Raw genomic sequence first — 17,425 nt, 5'->3', positions numbered from 1 at the left:
ATATTACATAATATCCATAGGTCTAGACACATTTTATTATTTACAAAGTAGAGAGACTATCATGTTTAAGGAATTATATTAATTAAGATGTGTAATACAAAATTAAAGTAGCATTCAAAATGATATATTTCAGTATACAATAAATAAGTCTTACTTTAAATGTCACTTCATCCATTTCAGCTCTTTTGGATGAGTAATATTAAATCTAAGTTTACAACAAAGTTAAAAAATGCAAAATGTATGGTTAGAAATTCTTGAAAGTTGAATTCTTATGTTTAACTAGTCTAAATGACAGGTCGGCCACCCTAATTTGCATAGTAATATCAAGAAAATCACTCTGAGCTAATTTTGCTTTTCCTTTCACAAATCAATTTTATCTTCAAAGACATGACCCATTTTTCATTTGTTCTAAAATACATTGTTACCTTAGCAACTACCAAATTATATGCCCTATGCAGCAGTGTCAATGAAAAGAATCTTACAAAAAGAGTCATAGAAAACAGAGACCTGACGACTGCTCTTTGATTTTAATATCCAGAAAGACCTATCACAGCGTATTAACTATCGCAGACCCTGACACCACCCCTGCTATCTTCAAACAGACCTTCAAACTCTAGAAAGGAATCCAGGCTGATCTGCAATCCCTACCTTTCATTTTCCGCACGGCATGTCCTCTCCATCTCCACAACATCCCCCGCCCCCCCAAAAAAAGAAAAAAAAAATTAGCAGCTTATGATGCATTTCCAATGCTCATTTCCTTATTCACCATATTTTTCTATGTCCTGGGTGACATGATATGAGGTTGCAAAGGGAATTTATCCCTGCAATACATGGGTGTGAACCTGCATTTCACTTACTAGATTTTCATGAATCTGTAACTTTGGACGCATTGATTTAACAGGGGCAGCAAAGACACAAGTGAAGCCAGGACAGAGATCACTATAATTGGGCACCCAGATGTCTGGATTCAGTTCCAACCCACTGAGTGATGTAGGGGGTTCCACTGAGATTCATTCTGTAGCATTTAAAGTCTATGATTTAAATATATCATCTCCCAGATTTCGTCTAGTTCTGAAATCGATGATGCGCTGATAACATCTTCCTTTGATAATTCCTCGGATGATTAATATACTAACTGTACTGATTTTCTTGGAGCAACTTCAAATACAGCTACCCTCCCCAAAGTCACCCACCAGAGGTGTGAGTTATCTTCACGCAAAGCTAAATATATAAATCAGAAGTGAATAATGATTTTGAGGTTATTGTTTTAATAGATCCGATATTTACCCTATTTTGTACAGGATAATAAAAGTTTGTATTAATGCAGCTATTTCTTAAGAATAGGGAGTGGACAGTATCCCTTCTCTCTATCACAGGCCCTATTCTAACCTCTAACCTCTATTCACTGGAGCCCTAGACCAGTCTGGAACTATGCAGCAGTGAAATAAGTCATATTTTCTTCCATATTTAATAATCCAGACTTTCAGCACAAGCTATAGGAGATGGAAAAAATGTGTGTGTGTGTGTGTGTGTGTGTGTGTTCCTATATCCTTTCTTTTCCATCTCTATTGCTTAGAGCTATGTTATGGATTAAATTGTGTGCTCCCAAAACTCATGTGTTGGAATCTTATCCCTTAATACCTCAAAATCTTGTCCTTCAATACCTTAGAGTGTGACCTTACTTGGAAATAGGATCATTGCAGATTTAATTCGTTAAGATGTGGTCAGAATGGAGTAGGGTGAACTCCTAATGCAGTATGACTTTTGTCCTTATAAAAAAAAGAAAAAGAAACTTGGACTCAGACACAGGGAGACTACCATGTAAATACTGAAGTTATACTTCCCAAAGCCAAGGAACTATCAGAACCTAGGAGAGAGGCCTAGAACAGCTCTTTCTCTAGAGACTCCAGAGGGACCATGGCCATTTCAGATTTCTGGCCTTCAGGTCTGTGAGACAGTACATTTCTGTTGTTCTAAGCCACCCAGTTTGTGGTACTTTGTTATGGCAGCCCTAGGAAATTAATACAAGCTGTAACACAAGTGTATGTTGTCACGAGCAGGGGTAGATTTCTTTTAATACCCATTTCAGCAAATGCATTAGTACTATCCTTGCATATAGTTTTGTTTTGCCTATTTTGCTGTTTGGGTCAGAACACATACCAGTCAGTATATATATATATATATATATATATATATATATATATGTATATATATATATATATATATGTGTGTATATATATATATATTATTGACTATTAGGCATCTGGTTTCATAGTGTTTTAGTACTTACACTCTGCGTAATTAACCTCACTGATCTTTAATTCCCTGATATTAGTAACACTTGATCTAGCATGGCATGGGCTTATTCGTGAGGATCGAATGAGAGAACAGAAGTGAAAACGATACAGAGACACGTAAAAGAGGATGTAGTGTACAGGTTAAGATCTGGGATCCACCAGGTTGTATGAATTCACATTCCATCCCTCCATTCATGAGTTTTATGACTTAAGTACGGACTCAGTTCCATCATTTAATAATGAGAGTTATAGTGGTACCCATATCTTAAAGTTGTCATGAAGATCTTAGAAGATTTTCTGGCACAAGGAAAGCACTCAATACGTGGTATCTAAGAGGAGAAACTTGTAAATTATAAAGAGCCATACAAATGTCAGATCATTCTAATTTATACTTAGTAACTAGCTTATTGATGGATGTTATACAGAGTTATACATCGATAACTCTGACTTTCTAGCTCAACATACATTTTAGCAAGGGATAAAAAGTGGTAATCCAGGATAAGAGCTGTTACCAAGTGGAAGAACTTTGCAGGGTGAATCAGAAGAAACAGAACTAGAGGTTGATTCTGGTATTCATCAGACTTGTTATTTCCTTCTATGAAAATATTGAAGAACCAAACTTTTTGTTGAGTATCACACTAACTGTTCTAATATGGGGACAAAAAAATGAAGGCTTTAAGTAGATTTTTCTTGGTCCTGCAGAAATGGGAACTGAATTTTCTTAAAAACTGCTTTGAAAAGTTTCTAATAAAATCTGTTTTGACATGTATTTGAATTGAGATACGCTGTCTATACATGACACCTCTTAGTGGACAGCCCATAAAAAATAGACAGCCCTTTTTCTCACTTTGCTATATACCTCAGGTGACTTTGGGGAGTTAAAAAAAGACTCCTATTGGAAAGCACCCCTTGCTTCATGTATGTCTACCCTTACAGGGGAGAAAGAAACATTTTAGCAAAACACCTTCTATTAGTTTACTTGTAGAAAATAAAAACAGCTGAGACTTTTAAAAAATGAATTATATCATCACATTTATTCAATTTCATACAACTTACCCAGGAAGTATATATTTGGAGGACAGATTGTCTGAGTGCTGTGGATAAGTTATAGTCTTCAGAACTGTGGTGTGTTTGGTGTCCGGCCCACATAATATTAACCTCTGCAAAACACAGAATTTGAAATGAGCCATGAGAATGAGAACAAAGCAACTTCCATTTTCAGTTATGTATGCTGCTATGTTGAGTGAGGAAGAAAATCTGGAACATCGCTGCAAAAAGCTAGCCAATATAATTATAATTAAAATAAGCTGTCTGAAATCACTTTTTGGAAGCAAGCAAGGCATAAATTACAAACAAATAAAAAATTGAAACATAGCCCATATATATACATATATACATATATATACCCATATATAGTATATGATATAATTAAATGCCTCCAGCAAACTGAAATGACTTCCAAAATTTACATTTCGCTAACATATTACAACATAACAGATCATAAAAGCTAACTGGTAATGCTGTAACAATACAGTCAGTGTGTAGTGATGATTTTTCAGTATGTGATAACATATTTCTAATTAAAGAAGAATATTCTGATGGGAAAAATTAGTGTATACATTTTGGAATAAAACATTACATAATGTTTTTTTTTTCCTGTTGACTTTTTCCCCAAAATTTTATTTATTTATTTATTTATTTATTTATTTATTTATTTATTTATTTAAATTAAAGTTTATTGGGGTGAAACTGTAATGACTGTTGGCTTTTTAAGAAGTCTCAAAATCAGTCAAAATAAGACGCAAAGTAGAATAATCCTTGCTCCTAAGCATTAAGGTTTCATTTGTATTTACAGAAATATGTTACCTAATAGTTACATACTGTTCTTTCCATGCTTTACCAAAATGCCATACCATTTCTAAAATTGTCTCCCACACTTGTTATTTGTCCTCCTAATAAAAAAGGAAATATAAGCTGTTTATTTTCATCAAGCACTATACAAATTGCCCTCATAATGTTTGGGGATTCTTATACACCAAAGAGGATAGTAGCTTGTTTTTCCTACAACAACCATGCTACTATAATGCACCGCGAAGTAGATGGCACAGGAGAAAACAAGCCCTTATTTTTCATTCTGCCCCCAATTTTCATACTATCCATATGTTTTATTTCCTACCAGAATTACAGATCAAAATGCCACATTATATTATATTCAATTTAAAAATCATGTTCTTAGCTAAACTAACTTATGTTTAGTCCTTTGCTACAAATAGAAGAGATAGAATTAACCCTGTGATATGATCATTGTATCTCCGTCAGTATACATGATAAATCAAATCTTTTAGGCTTGGATTAATGGGCACTGGACAGTGAGCCTGAGTGAAAATCTGTGGTTATTGGTCCTTGTGGTTGCAATATAGTAATAGTTAAAATACATGGCACATGGCAGAATAATTTGTTACAGGTTTTCAGGAAAATGAAAATCATGGAGATTTTATATATATATAAAAGTCCACCTAGATTGGAGATTATACATACATATATATACATATATATATATATATGTTATATTATATATATATATATATATATATATATATGTATTTATGTGTATATATATGTGTGTGTGTATATATATATATTTCCAATCACGGTGGGCTATGGAGATATATATGTGTGTGTGTGTGTGTGTGTGTGTGTGTGTGTGTGTTTCCAATCTAGGTAGACTTCTTGGTCATTTATTTAGGAAATAAAAGCTCTCTGGACTATTTGTGTAGTGAGTTACTAAACAAAATTTGCAAAAGAGTTTTGGTAAACAAATGATATCTTGGAGATATAAGAAGGACTTAATTCTGTGAGAATGAGTAGATTATGAAAAGGATTATGAACAGATAGCCCTAGCACTAGTCATTTCTCTTAAAGTCACGTGTTGTCAAGTGTGGTAAGTATTTTCATCAACCATCATTTTATATGTAACTTCTATCTCGATTCCTTGACATTTTACTCATATCTAGTAATGGCTCTGTATTTCTACCCAAGCAGTTAGGGAAATTGTTCTTACACAAATGAGAACTGCTTCAGCCCAATGACCTCTAACTTCCCAAGTCATAAACTTTGAAATAACCTAGAACCTTAATTTCTGGTGTATTGACTATCCTATATAGCTACAAATAAGAGATATACAAAGAATCCTGTGGCACTTAAAATCTTTAGACGCTGTGGGCAAGTTTGTTAAGAGGTAATAAGTTTGATGAATCTCCTGTTTTTTATAACTTCTTATAGATTGAGCCCCTGAAATAATCTAAACACCATTTTCTCTTTAGAACACACCCATTATTGAACATTTCAGAATCTATTACTTACAAACTTCATTACAAATAAAAACACTGTCCATTTTGTTGAACCTTTCATAATTTGTTTTAAAAAATTGATCATAACATCCATGTTATGAGTTCACAAGGGGATAAGCTAATCAGATGAGGTTAAATTAGAGGGTAATAATATATATTGAAACTACTTCCTTATAACCTCCACAGAAGCTAAGTGATGGAACAAAAAAATCCACAAAGGTGGGGGTCAAAGACCTGTCTCTTTAGCTGTTTTAAAAGCATTTACTTCCTAGCACAAACTGTGTGTAACACAAGCCTTCATTCAATGAACTACAGCTGTGTAAACAGGGTACAGTAACTGGATCTTACTGCCTTACCTCTGTGAGTCTTTAGAATTGGGAAAAACAGAATACAGGATTTTTTTTTCACAGTCTATATTCAGCTTACTTGAAGTAAATTATTTTCAAAAGTGGTTATACAATGTAATTTATGGAAAACTATTTCAATAGTTGTTTTGTAAATAAACTAAGCAAAAGTTAATAGTGCATTTATAAATATGTCCATCTTCTCTAATATTTGAATTTCTGAATTATCTGTTCTAAGGGATAAAAAAATATTAAAGTGAAAAAATAACACAACAATAAATTTCTTTCTATAAAATTATATATTTATAATTTGTAGTCAATAATAATTTTCTTTTCCTATAAGCAAATTATTGATTATACAAGCATATGGCATGTTGTTATGGCTTTTCAGTGATATCATTAGAAGCAGTTGCACTGCTTTCTGGTACCAAACTGTAGATTTGTATAAATATATTATATTAATACTTTGACCGATCATTCAATTTGGGGGCCAAAATGTAATGTAGTATGTGTTTTTGTATGTGTTTTATATTCTTGAGTTTCATTTTTATCTATTTTTTTAAATCTGTTTTAACTTACATACAGTGAAACACATCCCTTTTAGTATCCAGTTCTATGAGTGTTTACCAAACAAATGTAGCTCTGTAATCACTTTCATAATCAAGATACAAAAGAGTTTTCATCACCCCAAAAAGTTCCCTGTTCCACTTTGTGTTGCCTGCAGGCTGACTCTAACATTGCTCCTTGATTCAGATAATTAGATTCTGGATTTTAAACTGATAATGTAATGGGATGAAACTACTGGGACCTTGGAAGAGGTGAGTATGTTTTGAATGTGGGGGAAACATAAATCAGTGGGATCCAGAGGGCTGCCTATGGGAGGCAGCATCTAAGATGGTTCCATTAATTCCTGTCGGTTAGTGTTTATCCCTTTATATAATACCTCCTCCTGAGTGTGAACTGGATTTAATAACTCCCTTCTAGTGAATATAATTTTGGCAAAGTCGAAGGGATGTCACTTGGGATAGTACATTATCAAAAGACAGTGGCTTGTCTTGGGTACTCTCTTCTTTCATACTCTCAGAAGCTCTGTCTGAGAAAAGTCAGCTGCCATGTTGTGAGCTGTGCTTTGGAGAAGCACATATGGCAGGAATTGCCTCAAGCTAACCAGCTAGCAAGGAACGAAATGCCTTAGTCCAAATTCCACAAGGAACTGAATCCTGTCAACAACCACATAAGTGAGTTTGGAAGCAGATCCTCCCTCCGTTGAGCCTTCGGATAACACTGCAGTCAGTAGACAACTTAACTGCTTATGTATCACCTCATGAAAGACCTTGGGCCAGAAGCACGCGTGTAAACTGTGCCCAGATTTCTGAGCCTTAGATCCTCTGAGAGAAGCCACTAGCATGTTACAAAACAGTAGACAATTAATACAGTTATCAATCCGTCTCAACCTCATTCTCAGTCCCTAGCATCCACTGATCTGGCTTCTTTCCTCTAGTTTTGCCTTTTTGAGAATGCCGTATAAATGATTTATACAGTATTTAGCCTTTTGAGTTTGTTGTGTTTTTTTTCCCACTTAGCATAATGCATTACAGACGCCTCCATTTTGCTATTTATCAGTAGCTTAACTCCTTTTTTGCTGAGTCAGATTCCATTTCTATGGATGTGCCACAGGTTTGGTTTGGTTTGGTTTTTATCCATTCCTCGGTTCAAGAACATTTCAGATGTTCCAGTTTTTGGTAATTACAAATAAAATATCTATAAATGTTCTAATGCAATTTTTCGGTGAACATAAGTTTTTATTTCACTCGGTACAATATCTAGGAGTGAGATTACTGAGCTGTATGGTATGTTAACATTTAGCTTGTTATGAACTGCTTTCCAAAGTGGCCGTACCTTTTTGCATTACCACCGGCAATGTATGAGAGTTAAACTTGCTCCATATCTTTGGCAGCACCTGACATTATTATTTGTATTTATATTTATTTATTTGATAACATTCTAATAGGTGTGTAATGGTATCACACTGAAATTTTAATTCTCATTGCCATAATGAGTTATGACAAGATTATCTCTACGTGTGTTTATGCGTCATTTATAGTCTTCCTTGAAATGTCTGTTCAAGATCTGTGCTCACATTTTAATTTTTTTCATTATTGAGTTTTGCACATAAATCCTTTTGATATGTCATTTGCAAACATTTTCTGCATGCAAGTCCTTTGTTAGAGATGTGATTTGCAAACATTTTCTTCTAGTCTGTGCCTTGGCTTTTTAAACAGTATCTTATGAAGAACAAAAGTTTCAGTTTTGATGTAATCTAATTTATGTACTTGAGAGTTTGTGAAAAAAATATTTTTAGTGTATATAACAATGAAGGGGGGGTTCTTTTGGAGAATTTTTCAGAATGATGAGAAATTTGTAACTATCTAGAAACTAAGAGAGAGTATGTATATTATACATCTAAAATATATCTAAATACAAGTCTCTTGTCTCGTATCTTTTCACCTATGAAATGGAGAAAAATACCCGTTAGGTTAATCTGAGACATAAGTACAGGTCTACAAGGAATTTTTACAGCAATATTATAGCTATTTAATCTTCAATAGTGGATAGGCCAGGATATGCTGCCTTCACTCATAGTTTGAAAATCCCTCAAGCTTTGAAGGAAAAATATGTTACAGGCATATTTAGAAAATGTTAATGACGTTTGTCACCAAGAAAAGCATGTTATAAATACTTTATGACACTTGTAGCATATTGTACGGTGACTGTGGAACATTAGAACTGTAAAGAGTTTTGTGAAGTTATTGTTCAAATTTTTAATTTTATAAATAATAGAAGTGAAATTAAAAGAGGAAAGGGAAGAAGAGTTTCATTCAAGAAGAGAAAGCTTATCTATGCTCTCTCTCAACAGTGATTTATTCCCTTCTTGGATTTTTTATTGACATATAATTGACATACAATATCCTATCTTTTCAGGTGTACATAATGATTCTATATTTATATACATTATGAAACAATATCCACAATAAGTTTAGCTACCTTCTGTCAGCATACAGAGTTATTACAACATTACTGACTACATTCCCTATGCTGTACATTACATCCCCATGAGTTATTTTATAACTGGACATTTTTTTTTCAGAAATGGAGGTGAATGGGTTCAAGTATTCTCAGATGGCACATATTTGGTAATTTCTAATAAGTAAAAGACATAAAGGAGCTCAACACACCTTATTAAATGATGGTGCTAAACCTCTTGAATTGGAACAACTGCCTATTGCCCTTTGTAAGAAATTTAACATTATAAAACACAGGACTTTTCTATTTTTGAGTGAAAACAATTGTCACTTTGAATTTGAGGATACCAGATATAAGTAAATCTTTTAAAAGTTTGTTCCAACAGACAAGAATGACTGATAAATTATTTCAACAAATTAATTGAGCTAAGCAAACAACAAATTAATAACAGACTCAAGATATCAAACTAAAGTCTGACTGGAAAATGTAATCGCTAGTGAATTAAAAGAATATACCCTCACGTATTTTCCTATTCTCTATTCACTGAATGAATTAGCAATTTCATTAATTTTGTCATCACAACTTCACTCACCTCTCATAATAAAAAACAAAAGTATAATGATGAAATTGATGACAGTGTTAATTCAGGCAATGAGTAGAGAAAGATATTCTTTGAAATATCAGATCAGTAAGAATAAAACTGATTAGTTGACTGGACATCCATATTTGTGTTCAATACATTTTGCAAATATCCAGATGCTCAGCATCATAGAAACCAGCCACATGAAGGATTGATTAACATTTTTCACTATTTATGTGGATGTTTGACAACATGTAGATATTAAATCATCTCTCTAGAGGAGATAAAAAATGATGGCTCTAAAATTGTCAAAAATACTAAATTGTCACGCTAATCTTTCTAGGAATCACAACTTTGATATATTGTTCTTTTTTATGTTCAAGGGAAGCTTTTAAATTTTAGCATGGAGTATTTTAAAATGACAAATCTTCATGTATAGGTTTATATTCTTTCAAAATTTAAACAGAAGAGGGTATAGCTTTTCAGTATGAAGAACAAAAAATCCATCCAAATTTGTCATCTTTTCAATCAAAACTTTTGTTTCTATACAATGCAAAAGCAAGACATAATGTAATACTTATTATTGAGTTATTTGACCAAAATGATAAAATTTAAAACCTATTTATAAGAATATCATTACTACCTACCACAGTCATTTGCATTAAAAATGAAAAATGTGATTTTAAAATTTCAGAATTTTGATATGTCCATATTATGTCAGTTATATTCTATTTTAAATCCCATTTCAGAAAGTATAAGATTATATTTAATAAAATTTCATTTACATTGTATATTATTAAAACTAAAAAGTTATTTAGCACTGATTTATCAAATACCTACTATGTATAAATCTTTGTGTAGGTATTCTGATAAATAAAAGCACAAAATAGAAAAAGGAAATCCCTCAAAGAACCTACAACCAAACAGAAGCAAAAGAAATATGTACACGAACTGATTGATACAAGAACTGATTGATGCCCTAAAATAAAAATTATTTTGTGTAATTGTACATGTCGTATATTACTTTGTAATCATTGTTCTATAAAAACTTTTTAAAGATTATTTTAACCAAGGTTTCCATGGAATGTAAGAAGACATTAGCTTCAACCTATCTGAGAGACTAAGTGACCACTTCCCTACCTGTCTTTCTGTATTGACTTTTCTCAAAAAGTTCTAGAGAAGAGATTTCACAATATTGCATGCAGTGGAACTGTGGGCTTTGTTTGACAGAGAGGAGAGAAGCTAGGAAATTTGTTCTGTTCTGTTACACAGGGGGTTAGATTAAAATGCTAGGAATAAAGGTCCCTACGATCAGCAAGAGGTATTAGGAATAGAAAGGGATGCAGACAGACAGGTCATGAGGAGTGATAGAACTAAAGAAAAAAGGGAAAAGCTCATGCTAGGAACTGGGATGAGCCCCCAACCATCTCTCACTTCCAAACTCTTTCTACACTTCATCCTCCTGTTATTACCTCTTCCAGGTTAGAGCCCTTGTCCAAACACCAAACAAGCCATATCTTTGAATTAAATATGTACTTTCCTTATGTCACATCAGGCAGGTGAAACAGAAGGTGGGGATGGGGGTCGGGGGTGGGGTCGCATTCTCATCCCACTGCAAAAGAAGGTGCTCTTTGGCTTGCCAAGTTGAGAGGCTAAAAGCAGTTCCCTCCTAAAATATCATTGGACATGTTAAAGAACAGTTCTTCAGTTTTATGATGAGCTAGATATGTCTTCATACAGGAAGACATGAGAACCTAAAGTCACAAGGATAAATTTCTTTGAGAAAAAGGAATTAATTTCTAAGAAATAGTTTACAACCAAGATGTCTAAATAGTGCTCATTTAATATGATGACATTACTCATATATATGTTCTCAGAATTAAAAAAGGGGATGAATAAAAGTAAATCTATGAAGATAAAATGAAAGTGGGATACATTTCCAATGTAATTTTTATACACATGCACACACACGTGTATTAAACACCTGTATGTGTGTTTGTGTATATTTAAGATGACAGAAAAATACACACTGTTTCGTATTACATCCCACATTTAGATATACAGATGTGTAGTACGTTGCTAATGGCTTTTCCTATAGACAGAATAGAAATAGAATGTGTATGTATGAAAGCAGAGAGTGTTCCACTTTGAAGTTATCATTCAAAGCAGACTGAGCTTTATTGTATGTTGTCAACCCTGGTGTTCTCTGTAACACTTGAAACCTATGAGAAAAACTGGTTGCCCGCTCGCTTAAGAATAAAGGTATAATTTTTGACTTTACTGTCCACTCTATTACAAGATACATGCAAGGTTACCTGAAAGTAATACTATGAATAAGAATTTGATTTCAGTGTGCACACTTTCTTCTCTAAGCTCCACGATTTTCTGCTTGGATCCCTCTGCTCCCAGTCATTTTGTATGTTGATACTGGCCAACACCAAATAATCACCTAGATTTCTATTCTCTCACTTCAAACTTACACTTCCTGTGCCCTAGGCCATGACCCGAGTAGAGAATCCTGAGTCATATCACTGAGGATGCAAATAGCTCTTTCTCACTCAATAGAAAACATGTTATTGAACTAACGTGTTCTTAAGTGGTACGGATACTGAAATTTCCAGAAATAGAATAGGCTAAGATACTTTGGGTTAAGGAAGATTCCCATCTCTCTCGCCTGTGGGGAAAATCAGTCATGTCTGTAGAAAAACTATCCCTCTCTGCAAAAGTTAGCAGAATGAAATAAAAATCCTCTGAAATAAAAGTTGCCAGTATTACATTTTAAGGTAATTACAAATTTGACAATTTTGATGTCTCATGAAGATCACATATCCATTTAATGAAACCAAGTTCTAGGGCAGTTGGAACCTTGTTGTCAGCAGCAACATTTACACCATGACTTTGGTTTTGGTGCAGTTAGTGATTTTGTCATGAGCATCTAAACAATAGAGTCAGATTCTGAGGAACCCACATGCTTCACATAGATTAAAAGCAAGAAATCTTCCCGAGAATTTAATGACATATATTTGGCATTCATAATGACCTAACTAGCACAATCAGGGGGTGAGAATCGTGGGAGCACTGCCTTTCTGTCAATAGAGTTGGCTAGGATTGGCGAGCACTCCTACGACACCCCTTCTGTACAGCACGCCCGCCTGTGGTGAGATACAATGACCTTCTGCTGTGTTATGTTTGGCACAATGATTTATATAATTTGTCTCCACCAGTCACAGAATCCAAGAACAAATAACTTCCAAGGTTTGAAAGGAGAGCAACAGTGGAAGTGAGCAGAAAAGCAAAACAACCAGGGATTGTCAGGAAAAAGGAAAACAGGAAAAACAGCACTAAAACCATTAGTTAGAAAGTGGCTGCAATCTGTTCTCATTTTCTATTAAACCCCATGGATGTAGATTACCCCTGTCAACAACAACAAAAACCTCCTGGGATCTCTTTGACAATAATAAGGGCTTTCTATTGATCTTACCATTTGCCTTTGGGCTTTGAAACCATTTTTACTATTTCACAGCAAATGAGTCTGTTTTTCATGTTAGAAACTTTCTATATTACTGAATTTGCAAGAAATACAACAGTGTCCACTGAAGGTGCCAGACTGAATCAGAACTGAATGTTCCCATTGGAACGAGTCAGTCTATCCTTTGTAAATGGTGTCATTCTGACATATATTAATATTGTAACTGGTCTTTGAAGAGGCGACATGCACCTGCTAGATTTTCTTTTGTGCATTTGGGAACTGTATGTTCTGCCCTCTGTTATTACCACTTGGTGACACATCTTAGAACTGAATATAAATTATTTGTTACTTGGTCCTTTCCTCTGTCCCCTTCAAAGTACTTCTTAAATCTGAATGTATGTCTGGTTTTAAAGGGAGGATATCAATGATTACCAGGTCTCATGACTACTGGAGGAAGAAGTCTCATGTAATAGTCTTTGACCCTTGGGTATTAAGAGATAAAAGTGGTTATTAAGGAATATATCTGCCACTATTCTAATAGGAGTACACTCGTATTCTAGATTCCCCTGCCATGACCCCTTGCTACATGACCTTCAAACTCAAATGTTATTTATTACTGAAATCATTGTTTTCTGTCTATACTTTCTTTTTTTGTTGTTTTTTCAGTTGTATAAAGTTTTATTTCATCTTCATTAAATTTGTTGGGGTGACATTGGTTAGCAAAATTATACAGGTTTCAAGTGTACAATTCCACAATACATCATCTGGATATCACATTATGTGTTCACCACTCAGAGACAGTTTTCCTTCCATCCCAACTCTCTCTTTCTGATCTTGTAATATGACATTATACCTTCAATCACTCTCTTTTCTGCCTTCCAACCCCCATAAATATGCCACTGTCATCTTCCATCGATCCACTGTGTCATCTGTTTTTCTTTCCTATTCCATATTCACTTTTGTAGATTGACACCTCATTGCCTCAGTACAATTAGCAAATATTTGCTGCATGATATCTATGTATAAGATAGGCTGTTCTTACATGGCTCACAATCAAGCGCAGGGGTCAGCAAACTGTCATCATGGACCAAATTCAGCCAACAGCCTGCTTTATACAGTGAGCAAGCTAGGATTTTTTTTTTTTACATTTTTAAATTATTAAAGTAAAATCAGAAGAGGAACCATTTGTGAACCATGAATATTACATGAAAAAAATGTGTGTCGTCCTCTTTCTCTTTTTCATGTACCCTTCATTCTCTGGGTTTCATGAACACTCTCAACACTGTCATGGTCTCCTGTCATTGTACCACCTGTCAAAATGTTTTTTTTTTTTTTTTAATTCATTTTTCTTTTAAATTTTTCAAGGACCACTGCATATGTCATTTTCTTCAGGAAATCATATTTAGTCTTCCCCAGTCACAATTATTATATGATCCTTATTACTTCTGGGCCTTAAACATCACAAATATTCTGCTATTTTGTACCCTCCCTACTTTAAAGCTTCTTAATGAAAGATTAACTTGTTCATCTTTGTACTTTCTACAGCACTTACTATTGTGTCTGTGCATAGTAGACACTAATATAAGTTTTATTGATTAAGCCAATGCTCATCAAATAAAACTCGTTCATTTGAATAATTAATAACCAAGTCATTCTATTTTATTTGGTAAATACATGTATTTTCATTAATGAAAATCAACCTTTTTTTTTTTAAATTTTTTCTTTTCTTTTGCACTGATTCCTTCTCCCTAACTTCAGTCATATCCAAACACTTCACTTTGTAAAACATGATCCTTTGACCTTCCCTTTCCTGAATTTGTTTTTATCTCAAACATCTTACAAGAGTAAAATTTTACTTCCTTACCTCCCATCATTCTTAAGTTCCTTTTTAATATCACTTAATTCTTTCCAAAATCATTATTGGCCTCTTTCTTGCCAAAACTAAAAACTTCTTTTTAGATGTCATCCTATTTAAACTTTCTGAAATATTTGACTCCTGCTTCTGTCTTGACAATTTGTCTTTTGGCTTTAGTAATATCTGTTGCTCCCAGTTCTCTTTCTTTATTCAGGCCAAGTGCATTTCCCTGACTTCTCCCCTTGTTCTCACCCACCTTAAAGAAACCAACTCTTGTTTTTCTGCGTTTCTGACTCTCATTGTTTTTCATGGTGTCCTATCAATTTGTATGACTTCAAAAATCAATTATCTAAAAGTTGATGACTCCCAAATACTTCAGTCTACAGGTCTCTATTAACTTCTGGGTCTGAATTCCATCTGAGAATTCTATACATATCATGCTTGTAATCTATCTGATTGTCTTGCTTTCTGTCGGTATCTTACTGGTATAACCATCATCTTGGCCACCAGGCCAGGGAGATAACAGTCAGGGAAGACCTCAAAGTGGAAGTAAATTGCAGTGCATTTTTTTATTCATCTTAATTCTCTTTAAATATTGATACAGTACTTAGCACATAATGAGGACAAAACTCCGCATTTCTGAACGAATGATTTTTTTTAAAATGACTTCACATTAACTTGTGATATTGTCTTTTAATATACTGCAGCAAAAGGCCTAAAAATTGCATATATATATATATATATACATATATATATATATATATGAAAGTATGAAGAGAAATATGGACTCACAAAGGTAACGTGGAAAATCATTATCCATGTAGGTCAATAATAAAATGTGAGATATTCTTTTTTCAATGATTTGACATTTTAGAGAAATCCATAAGGAACAGTGCATGAATAAATTGAAAAAGTACGTTTGACACGTCAAATTCTAAAATAATGAGATAGCTTTCATACTACAAAATATTCTTCTTCTAATTCATCAGAGTATCTTAAATATTATTATATATTGCTGCTCCTCTGAGTTACTGGTCCTGAAGTTCAAATATCAAACTTGAAGCCCAATCATTTGGACACTGTTTTTTAGATTTCTTAACCATTTGCAGGATGTTGTGACTAGAGCTGTTTCACTTATTCATTAGTAAGCTCACCCCACTAAAAAATTAACCGATTTGGATATATATAATAAAAGTGTATTATGTACAGTTTTGATTTGGGGAGCATATAAATATATCACTTTATTATTTTTTTCAGAAGCATCTACATTAAAACACACGCACACGCACACACACACACACACACACACACACACACACACACACCATATAGCTATACAAAACTCCCTAAATATTTTTAAATTGCCAAATGAAAAACAAAGAAATGGTCAAAACACATAGGGCTGTCCATGTGGTTCTATAGCAGTGTAACCCCCACTTGCTTGTAAAATCCAAAGGAAGTCAATCAAGGATTCCACACACTCCCGTCTTTCCCTCTCTTCTGCTGTTCCAAATATGTGTGGTTGTACTTTGAACTAAACTTAATCCTATTCTTTCAAATACAAAGAACCATATTTTTTATTGAGAAAATATTCTCTCTAAAAGTATAACTTTGGATTTAAATATAATTTCTAAAACACGTTGTTAGGAACGTTTTATAATGTCATTAGTATCAGGAACTGTTATTTTTGAAGTTGTACATGCACTGAACATCAATTAAGTTGGTTACAGTTAAAGGGTCATGAAGCAGAATATTATCACACTCTATGGCTCACACTAAATATTTCTAAGCAATCTAACATTCATGAACCCATGTTTGCAGTGCAGTGTGCATTTGAGCAGCCACAAATCTATTGATCGATAACAAAATAAATGAGTATAACTCAAAACAGTGATTTTAACATAATTTGCCTAGCAATTCTGTCTTTTGATCAACTTGTCTGAAACCTTGTCAAATGACCAAAAAAAAAAAAAATTCTGGTATTGCAGAGTTGCATAACATGATTTCCTATAATGATGTCACGTTTGATGCTGCAGACCATGTGAAACAGATTAACTGTGACCAAATTAGCCTTCTTTTGTAAGGCCAGCTGATATGCACATGTAAAACATGAAATACACACATACTTTGAGATGCAATTAAATGATTCTCAAACGCCATGCCATAATTTAAACCTCATAAATATATCTACTTTATAAGGTAGAAATTGCTTTTTCTTTGCTTCTTTAAACAAACAACATGATAAACGAAGTAATTTCAGTGCATTTTTACCCTTGAGAAACTTACTAGGAAAATAGTTTGGTTGCACAGTGTTTTTTTTTGGTTGGATAATGCCTCATTTGTTCTTTTCAAAGAGTTCCTACGTTCATATGTTCTCTGCTGTCTTTAAGGAAGATTGATGTCTAGTGTCACTGTGAGGAAGTGCAAACTGTTCAGCCTCACTGCTTCTATGTCCTCATCCTCTTGCTCCACAGGATACCACATACTTGGACCATCAACATTGAGA

The 17,425-nt window shown here is 33.8% G+C and overlaps 1 protein-coding gene across 1 annotated transcript in view; it reads right to left on the bottom strand.

The window, feature by feature from the left end:
• The window catches only part of AGMO (alkylglycerol monooxygenase), a 310,424-nt gene that overhangs the window by 196,700 nt on the left and 96,299 nt on the right, over window positions 1–17,425 (bottom strand). Inside the window, exon 4 of the mRNA XM_081079360.1 lies at window positions 3,354–3,457. Within this exon, the coding sequence (XP_080935486.1) occupies window positions 3,354–3,457 (104 nt within the window). The remainder of the gene's footprint in view (window positions 1–3,353; window positions 3,458–17,425) is intronic.

This window comes from Rhinolophus hipposideros (assembly GCF_964194185.1).
Source record: "Rhinolophus hipposideros genome assembly, chromosome: 18".
NCBI lineage: Eukaryota > Metazoa > Chordata > Mammalia > Chiroptera > Rhinolophidae > Rhinolophus > Rhinolophus hipposideros.
The sequence above is the reverse complement of the archived record's forward strand: the minus strand, read 5'-3'. Positions and strand labels throughout refer to the sequence as shown.